General features: G+C 34.9%; 1 protein-coding gene across 1 annotated transcript; it reads right to left on the bottom strand.

Moving 5' to 3' along the window:
- Positions 1 to 302: 302 nt before the first annotated feature.
- LOC121726027 (senecionine N-oxygenase-like) lies at positions 303 to 22,766 on the bottom strand. Its single transcript, XM_042113241.1, has 16 exons — positions 22,735 to 22,766; positions 13,293 to 13,489; positions 12,400 to 12,538; positions 11,872 to 12,043; positions 11,111 to 11,389; positions 10,522 to 10,685; positions 10,188 to 10,331; positions 9,733 to 9,864; positions 4,484 to 4,677; positions 3,667 to 3,805; positions 3,191 to 3,362; positions 2,553 to 2,828; positions 2,038 to 2,201; positions 1,374 to 1,517; positions 591 to 827; positions 303 to 483 (listed from the first exon to the last, which is right to left on the bottom strand). The coding sequence occupies exons 1-15, from the start codon at positions 22,756 to 22,758 to the stop codon at positions 621 to 623; spliced, it is 2,547 nt and encodes an 848-aa protein (XP_041969175.1). The 5' UTR covers positions 22,759 to 22,766; the 3' UTR covers positions 303 to 483; positions 591 to 620.
- Positions 22,767 to 24,795: the final 2,029 nt, after the last annotated feature.

The following is a 24,795-nucleotide window of genomic DNA, read 5'->3' as shown; positions in this document are numbered from 1 at the left end:
TCGCCAGGAGATATTTTATTTTATTTTATCTTATCATGTTTGGGGGCTTACAGCTAACTATATTAAATTTACTATGAAGTGTAGAAAACGAAAAGCCAATTACAAGCCTCCACAGGTAAAATTATTAATATGGAAATTAATCCATTTATATTTTTTATACAAAAGTAATTGCATTTGCATAAAAGTCGGATTATAGGAACGCAGCCTGACATTCAAGCGTAACATAATATAATATAATACCAAGCTATATAGTGTTATACACACTTGCATTTGCACAAAAGGAAGAAAATAAAATAATGATATAAAATTTTACCAATGCCTTATAATATCAGAATCTATAGAATTAATTACATGTAATAAAGCTTTTACATTATTTGATTGATGTTTTGTTCTATAACATTAGTACAATACACTTAGCTAGTAATGTTTCTTAGTAATATGATTTTATCCATTCTTAGTAGCTGCAGAAATTCTTGTGTTAAGGGGCTGCTTCACCACTTCCTGATAGATAGAGTATGGAGTGTCTGGAGAAGATAAGCTGTGGATAGCCTATCCGGCACTTATCACGAAGTGGTGAAACAGGCCCTAAGATTGATAAATAAGATAGATTGAAAGAGAAATTATGGACCGAATTTGTATTTATATCTATCTTTTTCGTCAGTCAATCTTCTCACAAAGTTTTCTTTATCCAAAACAATGTATTCATAATTTCTGTACGTGTAGAGATTCTCTATTTTTGCTTCGGTGTCGTTAACGCGAATTTTGGCCATGACAGGCGGCACTCTAAATGTTCCCGACTCTATTGAGAGATGTTCGTAGTATTCATCCTGGAAAAATTTGGTAAGTTTATACTTCACTGCGTATGTTAATCTAAAAACTCTCTTTGGCATGTTGGTGATTTTCTACTACCTTTGATTTAAACTGTTAAAGAGTGCGAGCGTGTGGTGATAATTACCGACACAATATATTTTACGATAGAAAGGATATTTAAAATATTTTGTTTACGCGAGCAAAGACCGTACATGTTTCCGCGGTAAAATGTAGCCTATATTACTTTTACTATAAAGGAAAATTATGTCTGGCGCTCACTCGGTCATCACTCATACACGGATCACGGTATCTCAAACACGGATAGCCCATAGCTCGTGCTACATCTGCTCAATCCTAGGCTAATCCGGTACTGAGAGTGACTTTTCTGGGTTGAATTAGGAGACATTTTAGCACCATACTATTATCGTACCTAACATAAAGTTGTTTCTATGTTGTTATTTACGTATTGCATTTTGCATAAAACAAAGCTTCGAATTCTTATGAAATAAGATGTTAATCAGGGTTAGATTCACAATATTTGGATAAAAAAAAATATTTCATACTTCTCTTTCTGCTAGGAAATGGATATCCGATATGGGCCGTCCTCTAGAACGAATGATGTCAGCTCTCTTCTGCCATTCCTCCATCATCTTCTCTTTGGGCGGCAGGGTGAAGTTACCTTTAGCTAGTGCTGTTGCATATCGCGCCTGAATAAAAATTATAAATATATGCCGGGAGAACTTTTGCTACACTAATTTTGTCACTACTACGGTCGCAAGAGGCATTTAATTTTAATGATTACTTAACTTTAATTTAATGGAATGATTGACAGAAAATCTATTGAGATTTTTGTCATTACATGAACGTAATAATACAACAAAACAAAAATTTCGAAAATCCGGTTCACAAACGGCGGAGTAATTGTTGAACATACAAATATATAACCTCCTCGTTTTTTGGAAGTCGGTTAAAAAACATTAATGTCTTTGACTGCGACCGTTGTGTGTGTGTGTCTGTCTGTCTGTCTGTCTGTTACCTCTTCACGCCCAAACCGCTGAACCAAAGGATACTATTCGGGCACAATAAAGGATTGGGTTGTATGAAATTATTTGTGGACTGGACTCAAATTGCTTATCCAGTTGTCTCTTTACAAAGAGACAACGATGTTGAGACCCAAAACTTCAATTTAATCTTTCCATGCATATGGTTCTCCAGCGAACATATCACCTGCGCATCGATAGCGGCGACCACGCACGCGCGGACGACCAGGCTCATCAGCACCATGCTGGGCTGGTTGACGTTCACCATGTACTGGTACAGCGGCGTCACGCTGCGGGGCCGAATGTCCAGTCCGCAGCTCTTGTCCAGGAACGGATAGTAGTATTGGTAGCCTGGGAAGGATTGCCGTCATTTATTGTTTATTGGTGGTATTATAATGATACGACCATCAGGTAAAAAGTAAAATGTAGTCTGAAGAACTGACGAAGATCATTTTCTTGACCTTTGGTAGCTAATGCTGCTCACATTTTACAACTTAAAGGTTCACTAAGCTGAAGAGTTTGTTTGAACGATCTAATTTTACGAACTTCTGGATCGATTTTTATTTAATTAAGCATAGATGTAAAGAAGACCGCGGGGAAGGACATAATATTATGCTATTTTTCGCGCGAAAAGTATTTACGCGGGCAGAACCGCGCGGTATGCTTAGTATTTCATAAAGATACTTATTTAGAAAGGCCCACCAGTACACAAGATGACGTCATCAATCTCCTCGTAGGTACCGTCGACGAATATCACACCAGTCTCATTGAACTCCTTCACGTCGGGTTTTTTTAAGTAGTGTGGAGGGAACTTCGTTCGGAAGTTCGCCTTAGAGTGGTGACTGTGGATCAGTCTCTTGCAGACTTCGGCCACGTCGATGCCGATGTCCATTCCGGATGGACCCCCGCCGACGATCAGCACTCTTCGACCCTCGTAGCGGTCTGGCTCTCTATAGTCGTGACTGTGAATGACTGATCCTGAAATATTTGATATCGCTTCCTGAAGTGCAACTGTATAATATTTCTTCAGAATTCAATGCGATAATTTGGCAATATTGAAACCCTTTGCGTAGTTTAATCGATCTAAGTGATATAAAAGAAACATTTTACGTCAAGATTCATCAAATTTATGAACTGTAAGACCAAGACCTCAATTTTTTGAGGATGATTTAAAAAATCCACCTGAAAGATCGCAGTAAAATTAAAGGGTGCGAGCGGCTAAATATGCCGTATTATGGTGATGCAAAAGGCAGCTGATTCTTTGACGAGAAGTTCTACCAAATTGCTTTTACCGCCAATCTCTGCATTTTAAGGGTACTCGAGTATCTTCAAGCTCTTACCATTGAATTTTGCAGTGCCAGGAATATTCGGCATAAGCGGCGTAGTCGTGTGTCCTGTGCCGACAAACACAAAGTCGTAGTATTCCACATACATTTCCTTAGTGACTACATTTTGATATTCGACTCTCCAACTATCTTCAACTCTTGAAACTAAGACCACATTGTGAAGAAACTAAAACAAAGTAGTTTTACCAATTAAGAATAGTCCAAGCTGTCTATTTTATACCTTTAAACAAGCAATTCTTGTATATAAATATATAATTGGAATCTCGGAATCAGCTCCAACGATTTTCATGAAATTTAGTATACAGGGGGTTTCGGGGGCGATAAATCGATCTAACTAGGAATCATATTTAGAAAATGTCATTTTATTCGTGTTTTATCGAATACCGAGCAAAGCTCGGTCAAACAGCTAGTAACTACTTAAATATACTTAAGTATTTTTTTGGGTTATTAGTGGTAATTAGTATTCTTACTTTTATGTGTGGTTCTAATTTAAAATGTTTTACATAATCTAAAATATATTTATAATACTGCTTCCACGTCGGATATGATGGCAGATCTTCAGGAATCTTAAAGCCTGTGAGCTCCATTGTGGGTTTTGGTAAATTGGTCCTGAAAATAAAACATTGCATCGACCGTTACATGAATATAGTCTACCTAGGTACTACTACGTAATAAGTTAAGGTAAATATGACGTTAAAATATTTATTAAGGTTAGGTTGCACCAGAAGCGTGTTAAAGTTAAAGTTATGGTCAAAGTTATGGTTATAGTTAAGGCTAATTTAACTTTAACCTTAACTTTGACCACAGAATTTGACAGAAGACGTTGTTGGTCCGACAAGGCTTTATAAGAACGTGGGCGGGGGCGCTGCTGGTAAAGGAGAACTGTCAAAAATGGCGTTTTTGTATGATGACAGCCGCCGTTAGTTCTTTTTTCGCCACGTGCATTTAAAGCCTTGTCGAGCTCTATGGTAATGGTTAAATGTGGCGTCTTGATGGCGTCCATTTTTAACTTTAACCAAAGATTTGGTATTTTGCATTGTAGTTAAAGTTATTTATAGTTAAAGTAAGTTGGTGCAACCCACTCTAAGCAATGTTCGTTGTTGCGGACCGCCAAAAATTGTACATTGACCCTTTCCGACTTGTCTCTTTCATTTGCGCATCACATAAATTATTATATTTCTACAACTATGCGACAGGAGTGCTAATGAACATGGGTCAATGAACTTTCTAAATGCTCTGCGCCCTTCAAAAGTTTGGTAGTAACTACAAGAAACCCCTTAAAATTACCTTAAATGCTTGTACATGCTGGTGTGAAGTGGTATGCCGTACTCATCAGTCCCAACCCTGGGGTCATATCGCCAGGTACCACCGACGTACTGGGACGACTCTAATACTGTGAAGTCTATACCTTCGTCCTTTAAGTATTTAGCCGAAGTGAGTCCAGCTAGCCCTGCACCGATAACACAAACACGTGTCTTCCCCTGAAAATACATAAAAATAAATTGAATTAATCGTCTACCACAAAAAAATCGCTGGCCCCGGGCAATAAAGGCGTAATGTCAAAAATCGTTTTGATAACATTAAAAAGGGCGTAACCGGCGTTTACCGCTTTGTTGCCCGGGGCCAGCGAAACTATAAAAAATAGGTACCTTAAATAACTTTATTTTAAAATCCACCACAGATTTTAGCAATTAGCAAATTTTGCTGGGAATATGAAAGAGTGACGTTGTGTTTTTGTATTATTTTCCTAAAATTGTGTTATTTCGGTTTTTAATGTGTAATGTTGGTAGAATATTAACCATTAAATATTCGATGTCGTGCACAAGTGTGGGCAAGTGATACAACTGCAAGAAACGTGCAATTTTGTGTTCCCTCCAAAACTCCATCGAAAGTTTTAGTAAAGGGTCTACCACTTTACCAAAACAACTGACTTGACTCGCTGACTTTACTGACTGTACTATACTCTTTGGAATCTCTAAGAGAAAAATTTAAAGAAATAAGAATTCTGACCTCACATCTCAATACATTTTGGAAAATCTCTTATATGTTAGAAAGAATAAATATTTTCAAAAAGAAAAGTGATAATCATAATGTAAATACTAGAAATAAGAACAAGTTAGCAATACCAATGTTCAGACTAGCCAAAATAAGCAAATCCTTTAAAGGCCAATGTATACGCCTATACAATAAAATCCCAGAAAATGTTCAAAATCTACCTTTAAACAAATTTAAAAAAAAGCAGTTAAAGAACGTTTGTGTGCTAAAGCGTATTATAAAGTCAATGATTTCTTCGAGGACAGCACACCTTGGGAATAGGGTGGCTCCATGCAGGTTACTTTTCTTTTAATTTTGTTACATAGCTGTAAGCCATAACATTGTAATTTTCCATTTTTTTAGTAAAAGATGGCCCCGTGCGAGTTTCTTACGCCGGTTCTTCTCGGCGGGGTAGTTCCCGAACCGGTGGTAGGCATCGTAGTTTCTTCGTTCGACTTTCAAAAAGTGTATCATGATACCCATTTTGAATAAAAAGATATTTTATATATATTTATTTACTACTTTTTAAACTCTTACTAGACTTTCGACTTGACGATCATCTGGAAAAACGACTTTAAATTTTGTAAACTTTTTTCACGAAAAAAAATTTTTTCCCGCCATATTTTAATTGACACTTGCCATGGTTAAAAAGCCGAGCGCCATATTATGAAAAAAAGAAGAAGAAGAGCTGTCATTAGTTATTGTCAGTGTCAAATACTGCGCAGGAGTTTGGCAATCCACGAAACGGCCATTAAAGAAGAAGAAGTACAAACTGTTTATTTCTAGTTATTTTGTACTCGTTTATTCGTTGTCTAATATCTACTCATAATAAATATTGAAATTATTTTACGATAATAATGGTAGTAAGAGTTTTCATGTCACCGTATTATTAACTTACTTACACTAAAGTGCTAAAACGAAGACTAGAAAACTTAAGACATCACTTACCATGTTTAAAATATTTCTTTACAATTTTTAATATTTTCATAAGTTTACTGAAGGTAATTATTATAAAAATGCTAGAAAACTTTTTGCAAAATTATTATTTTATTCAAAGAGCTATTAATTAAATCACGAAACAAAGTGTTAATGGCAAACAGAGAAGCATTGGACTGACATGACATGACAACGTGATTAGCATATTTCAATCGTTTAAGGTACGATATCAGAATAAATTACGTCTTATCTGTAGGTAATTATATAAACAGTTTAATTTTGTATTGTCATACAGTTCATCTTACTACTGATATGATAATGAATATTTTTTTAGTAGTATAGGGTCAGAGCAAACCGAAATGATGAGATGAGACCGGAAAATTCTTAAGAGCTCACCTGACTCTAAAAATCAAACATCGTCCTTCTCTCTTCACACTCACGCCCGTCTTTCATATTATGCCAGGTGAAAAAGGACGGCGCGGAATCATCGCCGAGTTAGTTTTACTTGAATAAAAGACGAACTATACCTAATGATTATGAAAAAAGTGTTTTGAGCAAATTTAAGTTTTATCAATACCTTTTTAGATATTAAAAAATATTAAAGAAAAGACAGCAAACTTCGAAGATCCTAGCAAAAATGTGTCTAAAATAGGGTTTTTTGTAAAAAAGAAACTATCGAGCTTTTTTTGAGTAATCGTGTTTTCGTCTTGAGCATTTAATCTTTATGAACTGAAGTTACATGTGTCAAAAAATCAATTTTCTAGACCTTACAGATTTTGAGATCTAGGTTAAAGTATGTAGTCAAGTTAGGGTCATATAGGCTCTTAATTATGCAATAGAAAAAAAAATTGAGCGCCGTTACGCTGTTAACTATAATATTATACAGTATGTATGTTTTAATTGCAATTATGCATTGTTATTATCGTCATTATTATCATTTTTATCAATAAAAAATATAATAATATTTTCCACTGCTGCAGCAGCTGAAGTCTGCGATTTTCCTTGCGATAATTTTGGCTGATATCTTGAGATTAGTCCATCATGCTAACAGCTGTGAGTAGCCAAGTTTATTCGTAAATTCTAAATATTTTTTAATCAAGATACGCAATAGATTTGTCTTACCTAAATTTTAGGGTTCCGTACCCAAAGGGTAAAAACGTGACTCTTTTACTAAGACTTCGATGTCTGTCCGTTTGTCTGTCTCCAGGCCGTATCTCATGACCGCTATGGCTTCTGAGTTTTGATTAATTAATAAAGAATTTGATCTTGAATAATATCAAACAAGTAGGTAAATCGTATTTTTTTTTTTTTGAAATAAGGGGGCAAACGAGCAAACGGGTCACCTGATGGAAAGCAACTTCCGTCGCCCATGGACACTCGCAGCATCAGAAGAGCTGCAAGTGCGTTGCCGACCTTTTAAGAGGGAATAGGATAATAGGGGAGGGTAGGAAAAGGAAGGGAAGGGAATAGTTGAGAGTAGGGAAGGGAATAGGGTAGGGGTTCGGGGATTGGGCCTCCGGTAAACTCACTCACTCGGCGAAACACAGCGCAAGCGCTGTTTCACGCCGGTTTTCTGTGAGAACGTGGTATTTATCCGGTCGAGCCGGCCCATTCGTGCCGAAGCATGGCTCTCCCACGTATAAACCACTGGTTTCACCTTAATATTATAAATAATTTCGGGTAACTAAATAGATTTAGTAAAATTACTATTAATTTCGCTAGCTTGATTCATTTAAATAAAATTAAAATATAAAATTCAGTAGGTTTGTACAAATGCGAAAAAAAATATGAAAAATCGGCCAAGTGCGAGTCGGACTCGTGCGCGAAGGGTTCCGTACCATTATAGAGCAAAATCAGGCAAAAATTGTGTTTTTGTATGGGAGCCCCCCTTATTTTTTATTTTAATATTATTATTAAATAATAAAGTACACATACTAAGGACTTTGAGAAAAAATCAAGTACCAACCTGTTGCCAATATTGAGATAGAGCAAAAAAAGCCAAAAAAAAAACACGTTTATTGTATGGGAGCCCCTCTTAAATATTAATTTTATTTTGTTTTTAGTATTTGTTGTTATAGCGGCAACAGATATACATTATCTGTGAAAATTCAACTCTCTAGCTACTACCGTTCTTGAGCTACAGCCTGGAGATAGACAGACAGATAGACAGACAGACAGACAGACAGACAGACAGACAGACAGATAGACAGACAGACAGACGAACAGATAGACAAACAGACAGACAATGAAGTCTTAATAATAGGGTCCCGTTTTTACTCTTTGGGTACGGCACCCTAAAAAATGAAAAAAAAATCTTACCTTTGAAAACGCACTTGTGTCTATATTATCAATCTGCATTGCACACAACACGAACAAAAATACGACGAAAAACTTCATATTGTAAAATTCACTTCTGCTTGCTGAATGACTAAACTGTTATTGAAATTGTGGATTTAATTTCATTAATTTATAGGAAGCAGTTGACCACAAGACTAATGTGAGATATGACGCGACTGATAATGAGTATATTTGGTTCATATTCATTGTTATTAGTGATGTAAACTCTGTTTTAATCTGTTATGCAACATAATATCTCAATGTAAATGGAAACATAATACTTCCGATAATATAAATAAATCCTATAAATATGCTTTTAAAAAACTACGATACACCAGAAAATCCGTCGCCGTCCTATACTTGGTCTAAAATGTTGAGTGATGAGTGATGACTGATGAGTCTAACTATTAGAAAGAATATAATATTATATACTTAAAGCTTAAATACTTGTTATTCTCTTTATCACTACAAATAAATAAAATTTAATTGCCTTTTTCTACTTATTGTAAAACCCAGGAAAGATATAGGTAATATTGGGAATTTGCATCCAAGCCATTTTTCCTTAATTTAAATATCATTGTAGTTCTTAGTTTCCCCCAATATTTTATGTAATATTTAGGTGCTACGTGACGATGGTCATGAAATAATACAACCTCTGAAAGCATACATTTTATTAATAACTTATTTAATTAAACTTATTAGGCTATCGCCTTTTGGGACCCAAACGGCCAACTTAAGAACAAAATAAAAATGTAATTAGTAAATAACAATCAGCAATCTAATCAATTACTAGTACTATAACCACAGCCGACCTACTGACAAGCGGTTTGGAGGTTACTAGGGTTCACTCGGCGAAACATGGCGGTAGCGGTCATTGACTCCCTGTCAAAAACTTGTCATTTTCTATATAAACCGCGATTGACAATGAAGTGTCAGATGTTGTCAATCGCGACTTTGTATAGAAAATGACACGTTTTTGACAGGGAGTCAATGACCGCTACCGCCAAGTTTCGCCGAGTGAACCATAGTTTATAAGACGAAGTCGTCTAAGTTTATGACAATAATATTAAAATGGTTTAAATACTTTAAATAACGTTACGTTTAAATAAAATACTTCGAAGAATAAAGATAATCAAAAAGGTTGTATGTTAAAGTTTTAGTACACTATTGTCTACGTAGCCATTTGGTTCGGCCTCTACGGTTCTAACGAAATGACTGTCATCAATAACAGTGTAGGTATACTTTCTATACGTGTAAAGGTTCGTTCTCTTGTCCGATGCATCCTTGAGTTTGATTTTAAACAACACGGGCGGCACTCTTTCTATTCCAGATTCTGCTGTTAGTTCTGCGTAGTAATCATCCTGAAATTTTGATTTTAAATGTAAGTCCTGAGTTTTAAGCAGCCATACCAAAAGCTACATCTTTCTAGCAGATACTAAAATTATTGTAAGTGCCGTTAACTTTAAAATTACACTGCAAAAATAAAAGGTGAAGGTGCAGTGTTCGATTTATAGGTCTCTTTGGTGGGGTGAGGAGCGAGTGGGGCCGGTGCTCGTGCACGTAGATTACACTATTGGTAGATCAGTGCTTAAACATTAGTGGTGTTGATTTCTAGCGATTGAACATGTGCAGTGTGCACGGCCTTTAAGTTCTATTATTTCAATACTGAGTAAAATTTGCTTACCTCATAATCATCAAGAACGTGCATATCTGACATCGGCCGGCCTCTTGACAGAATATCTTCAGCTTTCTGCTGCCAGTCCTCTAACATCTGTTCTTTTGGTGGAAGGCTGAACTTGCCTTTGACCAAAGCTGTTGCATATCGTGCCTGAGAAAAAAAAATTGAAATTAGAAAAAAAAAATAATAAAATGCTTACGTATTAGATTATTTACTTCACTTTTGCAATTTATACCATAGAGTTGAGGCCCATTATTACTAGATTCGCTTTGCGGGCAGACTCTCACGCAAACACAATAAAGCAACATTCGGGTCTTGAGAATAGATCCCCTGGTATTACCTGAGCATCAATGGCGACGACATTACAAGCGGCTATCATGACCCCAATGAACATCATGGATGGGTGGTGGATGTTAACGATGGTCTTGTGCAGGGGCGTCACACTGTCCAGGGTGATGGTCAGGCCGCAGCTCGCGTCTATGTACGGATAGTCCAGGTAGTAGCCTGGAAATGGGCTATATTTGAAGTGGATCAATTCACGTACCTACTAAATCGTATGTACTTGATCCTGTTGGGATAGATCTAACTGCAAATTGGTATTTTTGTTGTTGTCGCAACTCACAACGATGTCAGATGCACTTTGTATTGTGATTGGTCCCAACTGGAAAAGTCAGTAGACGATAAAATACTATAATCATTCGATAGTATGCGGACCGGTTCTTTTTATTTGGTTTCCTATGCAATAAATAATTTTTACGTTCTTAACTTAAAGGTTTCATGGCAACTTTGTTGATTTTATAAAGAGAGTGGAAAGAAACTATTCGGCAAATTTAATAATAGGCTTATGTAGAGGCACATCTCGCTATCGGCTCTCTCCTTAGCGCGTTGCACTAAAGACTTACCAACCACCAAACAAACAAGAAACTCACCAGTACACAAAACAACATCATCAACCTCCTCGTAGCTGCCATCGTCAAAGACAACACCAGTGTCCTTGAACTCCCTGACGTCGGGTTTTCCTACGTAGTGCTCGGGGAAGTCCCCAGTGATGAAGGCCGTGTCTGAGTGGTGACTGTGTATGAGCCTGCTGCTGGCCTTGGCGATGTCGATGCCGATGTCGTGACCGGATGGACCCGCACCGACCACCAGCACCCTGCGACCCTGGTATCGGCTGGGCTCCTTGTAGTCGTGGCTGTGTACTACTGACCCTGTGAGGAAAATAATAATCATTCTTAGACTGACGCCAGAATGATGGCCGGAAAATTCTTTCTTTAGTCTGGATCAGACTGATGGACTGAACTGACGCCAGACTGGCCGTGTAACCGCACTCTTAGAGATTTTGTCCGCTGGCGATCCATATATTATAGTCATCACATCACACTAAGATTATTAATACGAAATTTTGTAAGTATAATTATTAGTAGATAAAAACTCAATTTTGATTTAATTACGCATATTAGTAATTTTATCGTTGGATTATAATATTATTATTTACTTTTTTAGGCAGTAATGTGAAAATGACTATGTGTGGAACAATAAGCCACATTCAGTCCCTTAAAGTACAGTTTTAAATATATTTTTTATAGAATAATAAAATTAGTATGAGTTATTGAATAATTCCGTGCTTTATAGTTAAAGGGACGATGAAACTGCTAAAGAACAGAGAAACAAAAGAATCTTAGTTACATACCAACAAATTTTTCTATCCCCTGAAAGTTTGGTATTTTTGGTTTGGTATAACGCCCCGTGCCAATGAAAACGTAATCGAAATCTTCAACAAATTCTTCGTGTGTGACGACGTTCTTATATTTTATCCGCCAACCGCTTTCAACTCTCGATATTGATTCCACGTTATGAAGAAACTGTAATATTTTGTTACAGAGGAAAATAATCAATAAGGTAAGTAATAGGAATAATATTTTCTTCTAACAATAATTTTTAAAAATATTTCAAGCTTCTACAAAAATGGATTTCAGTAGGTAGAGTATAACTTTATAAACAGAGTTTAACAGAATGCAAAGCTGTCAACTTCTTTCTAATTCCTTGGCTGAAATTCACGTAGGACATGCATCTTTGTCTATTATGACTGTGATGTTTCTAATATGCCGGACAAAGACACTTTGCAAACTTATTTACTGTGTACCTGCATAATATCTTTATTAATAAGATGGCTAATGGACAATATATAATATTTAAAACATCTATTCCTATTACCTACCTTTATATGTGGTTCCAAATCATAATGTTTGACGTATTCTTGAATATAATCGTAGTACTGTTTCCAGCTGGGGAAAGACGGCAGATCGTCGGACATCTTGAACCCTCTTAGCTCCATTGTGGGTTTCGGCAAGTTTGTTCTGAAACATCAATAATTTGGAGACTGTTATGACACTTTTATGGTAAAGTATGCATCTACTTATGAAATACGGACGCTGTTAGCTGAAGTCTCGAAACCAGTGGGCAGCAGGGCAGGAGTAGTCATATCTATATGGATAAACCGTCTAGTACAATGCGCCTTGCTCAGTTTTCGGGGCTTGTCCATATAAATCTATACATTGTCACGCGCCGCACCGCCGCTGCGTCGCTCCCGCCCGCTGCCGCTGGTTTCGAGACTTCAGCCTGAAGCATTCATAACTCAATACCTGATTTTTTTATGACCTAATTTATTTGTGGGTTAAATTATAACGATAATTTTAACTACAAGGAGTGTAAAAGTCAAAACCTATGAAACAACTAGTGAAATTCATAAGGAACGTGGTAGTCGTGCACTTCTGTGAAATTTATTAAATGAAGGGTCTGTTTCACCACTTTCTGATAAAGTGCCTTGTAGGCTATTCACAACTTTTTTGACAGATTCTCCACACTAATTGATCTGTCAAGTTAATTGGTAGATGACCTTATCAGGAAGTGATGAAACAGGCCCTAAATCTTCTAAATTGTCTAATCTACTTCATGGATAAAATAAACTACTTGGATAAAAAAAACTAAAAGTACATGGATGGTTCTCTTCTTGGGAGAGATTTAACTGACATACATATCGGCCAAATGTTTTGTTTGTCCTTCTACCTATCGACGACCAATACAATTATTATTTTTGAAAACTATACAAACCTTAGATATTTATACATTCTGGTGTGCAGACGCATGCCGTTCTCATCAGTCCCAACTCTAGGGTCATATCGCCAGGTACCACCCACGTATCTAGTGGTTTCTAAAACTGTGAACTTGATGCCTTCTTCATTAAGATATCTAGCTGAAGTCAGCCCCGCCAATCCAGCACCGATGATGCAGACATGTGGATCAGATTTCTGTAGAATTTTTTATATTTCTGATAATTCAGTTATTATATAAAGCTAGAATAATATATTGTTTTTAGTAATGTGCGCATCAAAATAAATACGGTATACAAAATTTTAGCTTAAAAAATAAAAATATTTTTCGGAATATCCAAAAGACGCGCAACTGCTTTACTTTTAAAAGTTGATGTTATATCTAAGGCTGATTTTTACAGTTTGCATGTGCGTGTGTGCGTGTGCCCGATGGAACAGCGCTGTTGAAGTTTGGCGTCGTGGTAATATGTATGGTCAATCCGTAACTTTGTCTATAGTAGAGATCCTATACAATTATTATAATATTATATCACAAAGCAGCGATAACTCTTGTATCTATATTCACTTGACATTGATCTCTGCATAATAATACAGATAACTTACATATTACGAACTCGATTGTACAACTCACAAGTCACAATGCTTATCTAAGCCCGGCCGCACATTGTCCGAATTCTGATCAGAAACAGTTGAATTTCGCCGGACCACCACCCCGCAAACTATCCGAAATATCCTTCCGGCGAGTTCCAGCTCACTAGGCTCAATACAAAACGTAACAGACAGCGCGGACGTTCAACTGTTTCTGATCAGAAATTTCGGACAATGTGCGGCCGGGACTAAGGACAATAATTGTATGAATTTTAAACGAAACATTAATAATTTTAAGACACAAGCGATGTTTAGAATGGCCTAAGATTGTAAAAAAAATATTTTACTTAAACCACAATATGGAATAACGTATAATTTTTGTTTCGTCAAATGCAATTTCATGTTTAGAATGGAATTTAATTCAGCTATAAAAATAGTAGTTGGTATATTACTATATTTTTTACTGATATTGTGTGGTTGGGTCAACGATTGAGGATACTCCAGCAACCCACCGTCCACAGAGGCGCAAATTAGATTCGCGAGGGGCATTCGCTTTCGACAACTATATTACATTTTAAATTGTCCATGAAAAAGAATTTTTGTGGCTAGTATATCGAAAAGTGATAGATAAATCGATCAAAACGGTTTAGTACCTAATAACAATTGTAATATTGTACGTAGCATAAACTTATAATATACTTATGGTACGTAGGTTATGGAATTAAGAGATAATGTCTTTTTTTATTAATAGTAATAAAAGATAAAATTAATAATAATCTTAATATATATATTTCTTGTGTGCGTGTGTATGTGACTGAACTCCTCCTAAACGACTGGACCAATTTTGATGAAATTTTTTGTGTGTGTTCGTGGAGATTCGAGAATGGTTTAGATTTACAGTTTGGTCTACTGGAAAATGTTTTTTCAATTAATTTCTTATTTATAAGGAGTTGTTGATTTTGGAATGTTTTACATTAGATCCGGCGGACGGCGCTATCATCGCATTCAATATTATTCTATTTCAATTTTAGTTTGTCCTGACAGATGGTGCTACGATTAATTTGAAAAAAAATTTGTTATTCAATTCATGTGCAGATTAAAATATTAAATAAATAACACATAGGCTACAATTTTAACCGACTTTCAAAATGGGGGAGGTGTTATGTTCGTTTTCTTATATTCAACGATTACTCCGCCGTTTGTTAACCGATTTTCAAAATTTTTCTTTTGGTATATAGGGTATCATCCCAATTTGGTATTATATTCAGAAAAGTGGTGATCTGATGAAGGATACATAAGTAATCGAGGGAACTCCTCAAAACTTATAGGAAAACATATGGTGACTTCGGTTTCGTGAGAAGTATTCTAAGCATATGCTACCAACAAGTAAGATTTTGCACCGAGATATACCTGGTATACCGTGGTTCGGAAGGTGCTGAGAGAATTCCTGATTCTTTATAGATACAAGTTTGGGAGTTTCGGCGTTGTTTTAAGAACAGAAAGCATATGCTACTATGCAAATTACATTCTTCATCATCATCATCATCATCATCATCATCATCATCACTACCATATTATACCATTTCATAGTCTTTTAGATCGAGACTCGAGTTTGTCAAGCGATAATTAAAAAAAATCTATATCTACCTAATATTATAAACCTGAAGAGTATGTTTGCTTGAACGCGTCAATCTCAGAAACTACAGGTCCGATTTAAAAACTTATCTCAGTGTTAGATAGATCATTTATCGAGTAAGACTCATCATTTATCGAGAAGGTTATATTATATTATTACTCTAAGACTAATACGACAGAAGAAACTCAGGAAAATGTGGGAAAAACGGGGGAAATATTTTTTATGGGAAAATGTACCTACGGATTCTGTAAAATTTCTAATTTACGCGGGCGAAGCCGCGCGGGACATCTAGTATTAAGATAAAATTATAATATTATATTAGACATAATATGTGGAACAGCTGCTTCTTGCAGCCTCAAAAACAAAAAAGTCATTTCTATAGTATATCCAGTAACAGAAAACGAGGAGCCATAATAAAAAAGAAGAATGTCTTAGCTAGTCATAGCGAATTGTTTTATATGCATGGCGTTAAAATGCACACAAAGTAACGCAGTAAAGGATGAAGACCGTTTAAATATCCCAACTAATCCCTTTCAAAAATTTTAAGTGTGTATATTATGTTTGTCTGTTACCTCTTCACGCTTAAAAACTGCAGGACCGTTTTACACTGGTATGGAAATCAGGGCTGTAGTCAGTTTAACAGGTAGGGCGGAAGTAAAAAAAATCAAAATTGATTGATTTTCTTGGGTTTTGGTATTTTTGGGGTGGGGCATTATGATTTTAAGGTAGGGCATTGCCTATCTCATCTCTCAAAGTGATGAAAATACTTTGAGAGATGAGATGATGGGAAAGAACGTAGGATAATTTTATTGCGCAATAAAGGAATTTCGGCGCAATGGCAAAGACGTCATCTAATATTAAATATTTTATCTGATTTGTTGAATATACTACAACGAACCCTCTTATAGATTAGCCATCTGAATGTGAGGGGTCACGGGAATCACCGCCTATTCACTGATGTGAACGCGAGATCCAATCGCATTCGTTTTGTTGCACAAATCTACACCAGGTAAATAATTTGATTCCATGCAAAAATTTGCATTGGTTCATTCGGATAAACCTAATTTTGCTTTGCCTGGGCCTGTATTTAGTCAAATAATTTGTAGCTACTAGCTGTACTTAATAATTATAAATACGAAATTGTATCTGTTTGTCATTCGCTTTGATCTTTGCGACTATACTTTGGTAAATACTTTTAGCATCATAATAAAATAGTCCCGCGTTACGATTATTATCTACGGTAATCGGATTTCTGCATAGACCATAAAGTTAATATTACCAATCGGAATATTAACTTTATGGCATAAACGGAGTTGCAGACAACATCTAGTTCTTTAATATTGTGTTTTTTTTTTAATAAGTATTATGGGAAATACATAATACTATGGTATGCTATCGAAATACATTCCATTTCACTCATTGTGGACTCAGTGTAGTAAGCGAAAATTAGATTTTAACTTTTTAGGGTGGGTTGCACCAGAGGCGTGGTTATAGTTACAGTTATGGTCAAAGTTATGGTTATAGTTAAGGCTAACTTTAACTTTAACCTTAACTTTGACCACAGAATTTGACAGATGACAACTGGTCCGACAAGGTTTTAAATGAACGTGGGCGGGGGCGCTGCTGGTAAAGGAAAACTGTCGAAAATGGTGTTTTTGTATGATGACCGCGTTAGTTTCTTTTTTCGCCACGTTCGTTTAAAGCCTTGTCGAGCTCAAGGTTATCGTTAAATACTTAATATGGCGTCCATTATTGACATTTTGCAATTGTAGTTTAAGTTATACATAGTTAAAGTTACAGTTATAGTTAAAGTAAGTTGGTGCAACCCACCATTAGACATTTTTATATTTTGTAAATGTAAAAATTTAACTTTACCCATAATTACAAAATTTTCCGTGACAAACGAGAATTTTTGAACTGGTATGTGTTACCGAATTCTTCCATCAGTTCGCCGAAGTTCGGTAAGTGATATTGCGTCTGTCATCAGCGTGGAATTCCCCCCGAAACACGGCAGAATGTTGACTGTATTAAACTGTCGGTTAATTAATAAATACTTGACCGCCCGTGTGTGTAATTGAATGTTCATACATATTTTGAACGTGCTACGAAAAGAAACCCTAGTATTATATATGTAAGGTTCCATTTCGCTTATTTTTATTAGCTTCTAGCCTATCTATGCCGATATTTATATAATTGCAGATAATAATATGGTACATTAATGAGGTATTGTGTTCTAAATGTGTGATAAGTGGGTGTGTGGAAACTTAATATGAATGATTAAATCAATGGTGTTTTTGTTTTCGATTAACATCACTTATTTGCTATGAAAAAAAAATATTATAGAAGAGTTATGACTTGAAAAAGGAGAACATATAATTAATGACAATTGGTACTCTATATATATATATAAAACTCAAAGGTGACTGACTGATTGACATAGTGATCTATCAACGCACAGCCCAAAACACTGGACGGATCGGGCTGAAATTTGGCATGCAGGTAGATGTTATGACGTAGGCATCCGCTAAGAAAGGATTTTGATAAATTCCAACCCCAAGGGGTTCAAATAGGGGATGGAAGTTTGTATATAATAATACTTCCTAACGCGAGCGAAGCCGTGGGCAAAAGCTCGTTTTTATATTATTCTGTATTGTTATTTGTCAGGCGTGTGCCAGAATCCAGATAGTACAGTTAATGAAGGCAAAAATCAGGCACAACCTCCGATTTCGTTGAACCTCCATCGATTTGGATGAAATTTTGGAATTGAGTATGTTTTACCCTCTACTTAAAAAGTGACATAAGCTCGTATTGCGCTTTTCGCATTTTAGGGAAATTCACCCCTTTTTCAAAAAGGAGGAAAAATGCAGATCTAACCATTCTGGCTTTAGTAATTGTGTTTAATTTGATAAAGTAAACGTTTTTTCATTATTTTTATGCCTGATTTATGATTCTAATAAATTTTTAACCCTTTTAACAACCACCCCTTAAATGAAAAACTATGAAAATCATTTTTTGTATTTCTGAGTTTCTAAATATTACATTGTTTCATATTTATGATATAATTTTTGGTTGATGATGGAATTTCAACACTTATAAACTACTCTCTCGATGCAAAATCACTGTAAAAACTATTGGTTAAAAAACTTAAGCCTATTAAATTATTGTACACGAGAGAAGTAAAATCTTATTTAAGTACTAAGTATGTATTAAAATTGTAATTATTGCGAAATTTTTTATCCTTAAAAACTACGGCTTGTCTTAATAATAGTTCTAACTTTTTTATCAGCTAGTAAACCTTATAAAAAAGTTTTCAAAATTGTACGAATTGTAGTGTTTCCTAAGTTGAATAATACCCAGTACAACAAAAAAATTAATACTTAAATCGGACTTGTAGTTCCGGAGATATGCGAACACAAATATAAAAACATACAAATTTTGCACATTTGTTCAGAGACTGAAATAGATTAACATATACAAAAACTGGGCAGTTTTGGAAATATTACATACATACGCGTCGAATTGATAACCTCCTTTTTTGAAGTCGGTTAAAAATAAACACATTATTATTCTAGTTCATCACAGCTCTCAGCTGAGCCGTTACCCAAAGGGTAAGAACGGGACCCTATTACTAAGACATCTTCAATTCTCGAATAATTTATTTGTTTTATTACCATAGCGCCCTTAATTTTTTAGTTATCAGGCTCATTTAAAAAATATTTTAAATGTAATTTTAAGAGCTTTGAGATCATGCTAAGAAACCCTTTTTAAAGCCCTTAATTTTTAAAATAAAAAGGGTAAATAAGTGCTAGTTACGTGGTTATCGCAGTAAAAGTTAGGCTTTATACGTCTCTATCTTGGCTATTTTTCATCCTACAAAAATAAAAAGGAAACAAAAAGCTTTTTTAGAAAACGAAATTGAATTTGGTTTGTTATGTTTTTTTACGAATATCCAATATTTTAAAAGTTATATCCAAGAGAAAATGAAATTTACGAAAATTTGAAAAATTATATTTTTATGAAATCATCTTTTTTTTTAAAAGTAAGCATTCTAAAGCAGGTTAATTTTTTGAGGTCATAACTTATGCTAAAATAAAGAAAAGCCTTTAAAGATAACCATAAATTTGAGATATTGTAGAAATGGTGAAAGTTTTATTTTTCGTTTTTTCCAAAAAAAAATCGAAAGTGTCATCTTATTTTTATCATAACTTGCTCAATTTTAATGCTATTAACTTTTTACAGTACTCAGTAGAAAGGTAATTTTAAGTATTTTAAAAGGAAGTATATGTCATAGAATGCATCAATTGTCCGTTATTTGTGTATGAATATTTTGTTTAAAGTACTCGCCGAAAAAAAGTATACATATAATTACCTATATTTCAATTTAAATTAAAATTAGAAGGTTATTAAAATTAGGGATTTATTTTATTTTTAATTGACTTTATATAAGGTTATTACACATTTTTCGTAAAAACGTATGAGTAGTTTTTGAGTTATTTATGAAAAACCGCTTTAAAACGTAGTTTTATCACGAAAAATCACTATCTTCAATCTTTGATTACTCAGAAAGTATTGATTTATTCCAAAAACTTTATTAGACAAATTTTGCTTAAAATTTGTCTGTTTATCGATTTCTTTATATATTAGTTATTTTTATTTAAAAATATTTCATCCCCGAAAAGGGTTGGCATCCACCCCCAGGGCAAAAGCGCAAGTTGGTACTATGTCACTTTTGTTTCTTAGGGTATCCCCCACCTACTCACCAATTTTTATGAAAATCGATGGAGGTTCAACGAAATCGGAGGTGAAAACCTTCAATGACTCCACTAAGAAAGCATGTGACAATATTATGTCATGCGATCCTATACTTAACTCTATTATAGGCCCACTTGGGCCGCGAGAACAATAGATCGAAGGATTAAACATGTACTGAAGACCTCACTATAACCACAGAATAGATAATAGTACAAGTACTATAACCTAAAATAATAATAATAAAACGCCTCCGTGGTCCAGTGGTTTAGAGCGTGGCTCTTGACCTGGAGGTTGTAGGTTCGATTCCTGCGTTGGAAACGCGGGAGTCGAATTCACAACCTCCTTAAGTAGTAGTCTAGCAAACTACGACTTAAATAGTTAATAGAATCAGGCGTTACTTTGCGGAAATTCATAGCTTAAAATTTTGTTTGATATTATTTTTAGCAATATTCCGCGAAATAAATTATTTCGCGCTTATTTCGCGCAATATTGCTAAAAATAATATCAAACTAAATTTTAAACTATAACCTAATAAAGAAGTAGTATCAACCTAAGTCTTAGGTTCTATTGTTAATAAACTTTATTTAAGAAATCTGAATTGTTGCAGAATGGCAACGATTCGTTGCCTTTGTTTTAGAAGTTTCCATCTTTTTAAACCTTTTTAAATTTAATAGTGGTCGAACACGTCAAGAAATTGTAACATAATAGTTGAAGTCATTAAAATAATAATAGTCAAGCGTTAAATAAAACTTTACCGGCCACATCGTTACCCTTTGTGCACCCAGTCCCCACTGTCCAGTCCCACAACTTGATCAAACAGACCACATTCTATGTCCAAACGACCGGAAAAGCACTTTCCCTCTTGACACCCGAAAAGTAACGCCAACCGAAACTTATTGTTACTTCAGTTTCAGAGTTAAGTCTATTTTCAGATGATTTTTTAAGATTTATGATTTTAATGTTAGTAATTAGCATATTTACCATAACTCTGGACTAAGTATGCACATAAATTAAGGGAAATAATGTGTAATTATCAATTACGATCTCAAGAAAATGTTAACAAAATTTTAATTACAACGCTGTGACGCACTTTTCTATTTCAGTCGTGAATAAAAATATAGCGAAGATCAAAATGTAAACTGTATACTATTTTGTTTGGTATCCAAAGTGTGTTTGCCTGTTACCTCTTAACTGTTAAATGAAACTTGGTGTAAAGACACTGTACGGCCGTGGAAATGTTCCCGCGCGATAAACGATTAGTATGTTCAACGGAGTTGCGGACAACACGTAGTATTTAAAACTGCACTGCCAACATACTCGTATTATATAGTTCGCAGTGAAATATGGTAGATGTAGAGTGAGTTATTGGAAAACTGATAAATAATAAGCGCTGAAGGCGGGCGCGCAATTTGTCGCTGTAATGGAAAAATTCCGTGGAAATCGGCCGCCCGGCTCGCCGCCCGCCGCTGGGACGAGGGAAAAGATGCATCAAGCAGGATTTTTTAAAATAAGTCCCTTAGGAATTCTGTGAGAAAATAAAATAGTTCTTCATTAGGTTCTCAAACTCAAATTCGATGTAAGTATTTTAAGTACACTTTTTGAACGTTGAATCTACAGTTATGCCGGTAACCGGTTCGGGAACTAGGCGAGAAGAACCGGCGTAAGAAAATGTAAGCTCGGGGCCATACGAGTATTTTACCAAAACGACGCGATGAAATTATTTTTGGGTAAGTAAGTAGGTACTTAATTTTTTTAAATAAAATTACTTAAGTAAGTATATATACTTACTTACCTAACAATGTAATGACTTATAAGTTATAACTAAGTATATTATAACGAAACCATTATTTCAAAAGAATGCAGTAAACTTGAGAGAAGAGACATATAAAAATCTCTCGTGTAATTACTTAATACAATTAATTATTGTAAAAATATGTAAGGTAGGTACTTATAGCGTTTTCGCCATCTGCAATGCCCCGGGGCAGGGTGGGCCGACAGGATACGGAAACATCCGAAGTTTAAATAAAGAACATAAGCTACGTATTGCATAGTACTAGTGCAATAGGTAGTTTATGTTCTTAATTTAAAATTCGGCTGTTTCCGTATCCTGTCGGCCTACCCTGCCCCGGGGCAGTTCAGATGCCGAAAATGATATTAATATCATGATTCATAAATATTTATGATTCATAAATATTTATTTATTCATAAGTATTAAATATATTTCCGTTGTCTGATACCTGTAACACAAGTCCTTCAGGTACTTACCACGGGGCCAGACCGACGTGGTGTGAAGCGTCCATAAATTATTATTATTATTATTATTATTTGGGAATCTGTCAACACTCTTTTACCTCTTCACGCTTAAGCTGAACTGCTTTAGACAAAAGGGATAAAATATAAAAGAAAATACAGTTTCGCGTGAGACCAATAGTTATTGTAATGCGTTGCAAAAAAATCTATCACTTACCTTTGAATCGTTTGCTGAAACCATCTTCAAGAAAAAAAAAAGTATTATTATAATATAAAGGGTTAAGTTATAATATAAATAATAAGTACGTGATAGTAAAACGTAGATGACTGTACTGGCGAATGTCTCTACTCAAAATGCTCGTAAGGTATAGATAATAATTATGGTCGTTAGAATTTCATTTGGAAAATCTTTACATTATTTTTATCAAACCGGTTTATAATTATTCGAATTCTAAATTCGAAACTGTTGATTACGACTCATTTCAAACTTCGAATGTCAAGTATTTCTCATGGTATCCACCATTATTAACTTTGGTTTCTCATGGTACCAGATTTTGGCTGATAGGTAAGTTCATTAATTTAAATCTCGCCAAACTAAGTAATTGTTTGACGGCGAGACAGACAGAACTCATAAATAAATAAATAAAAATATATTGTTGTCTTATATCTATAGGGGGTTTCGGGGGCGATAAATCGATCTAGCTAGGAATCATTTTTAGAAAATGTCATTATATTCATGTTTTATCGAATACCGAGCAAAGCTCGGTCAAATAGCTAGTGTATTATAATATGTATTATTAGTCAGAAGATAACTAAATTCGTGGTCGGTATAAGTATATTACTTAACCGGTTCTTATAAAATAGTTACTGCTTTTACAATAAAATGTAATATATTATACAGCTAATTATTGTTGCAAGCAATCGAGCGTAGGAATAGTTCAGTCTTGTCATCCTGTGGTATTTTTGGTAATTTTTCGATCGTTTCATGAAAGAGCGCGGCGAATTATTAAAATAAAAGTGTTTTAAGTACTATCATAATATGAGTTAAATGATACTGTGGTTCAAACAACGCTCAAAGAGTCAAATTTTGCATTATATTTTATGACTAGGTGACGTACATCCATAATATTTGGGCCGTGATAACTGAATTTTGCTAAGAAATTGGAAATGTAATTGAATATAGCAAATTGCTGGACAAAGCTGTCGATTCATGACAAATGACAATGCGGGTATTAGAGATGCCCATACAAAGCTGACTTAAGCCTCCGTCCAGGTCTCCGAGCCTCACGAGATTACCACACAAAGGCTGGCTTATTGGAAGAACCACAATATCTGGAGGCTTAACTTTTCCAAAGCGACAGTATTAGATTTTTTTACACGTCTAATTTGATAAAGGAAATAGAAGAAAAGATGTAGCATATTTTATTTCCTACTTCAAATCAAAAAAATATGTCGGGTAGCGGGAGTTTATTTGCTGTTCACTACTTCACTTTATTAAGCTACGACATTTTAGAAGATTTAGGAAAAAGCCTCATATGAATATGAATACGAATATGAAATTGTAGAGATTGCAAAAAACGGATTAAAAAAAAACTCGATTTTTGGATTTTTTCATCCTCAAATCCGAATTATCCAGATAATCCGATTTTTGTTAATTTAAACGTCAATTAAACGCAAATTAAACGTCTTAAAAATTAACAAAGATCAATACAGCTTAAATCTAAGCTAAACAATAAAAAACATAATGTGCTCCCAAACTAGAATCACAGAGGTTTAGGGTTCAGTAGTCAACCAAGTTTTGTTGATTACAGAACCCTATAACGGAAACCTACCGAGCTGATTTTTTGTATTTTGATAGATTAATAGTTAAGTATATAATTTATAAGTACCATTGTCCTACAAATAGAATAATCCATATTTTAGGACCATCAAGTCAAAGGATGAAATCCTTTCTATCTCCGTTAGCTACCACTTTCGAGATTTTTTGAAAATAAAAATGTTGTTCGTCTTATTAAAATGAAGCTACTCACAAAAAATTAGCTTTAAGTTAGTAATAAAAAAAATTGTGCTAAGGCTCCCGTACGGCGTACCATTGGATTCTGGTAGACCTACTTATATAATTAAATAAATCAATTTAATGAAGATTTTGACAGATAATGTATGACTCTTATGTCAAAATTTTGGATTAATTACATTTAATAATTAATGTTCCACTCTGACTGCGACAGTAGATTACTCCCGCTCAGCTAGAATCAACAGTCCATGCCATTTTACCGTA

This window comes from Aricia agestis, chromosome 4, assembly GCF_905147365.1.
Source record: "Aricia agestis chromosome 4, ilAriAges1.1, whole genome shotgun sequence".
Taxonomy (NCBI): Eukaryota; Metazoa; Arthropoda; class Insecta; order Lepidoptera; family Lycaenidae; genus Aricia; species Aricia agestis.
Note: the sequence above shows the minus strand (reverse complement) of the source record. Positions and strands in the feature narration are given on the sequence as shown.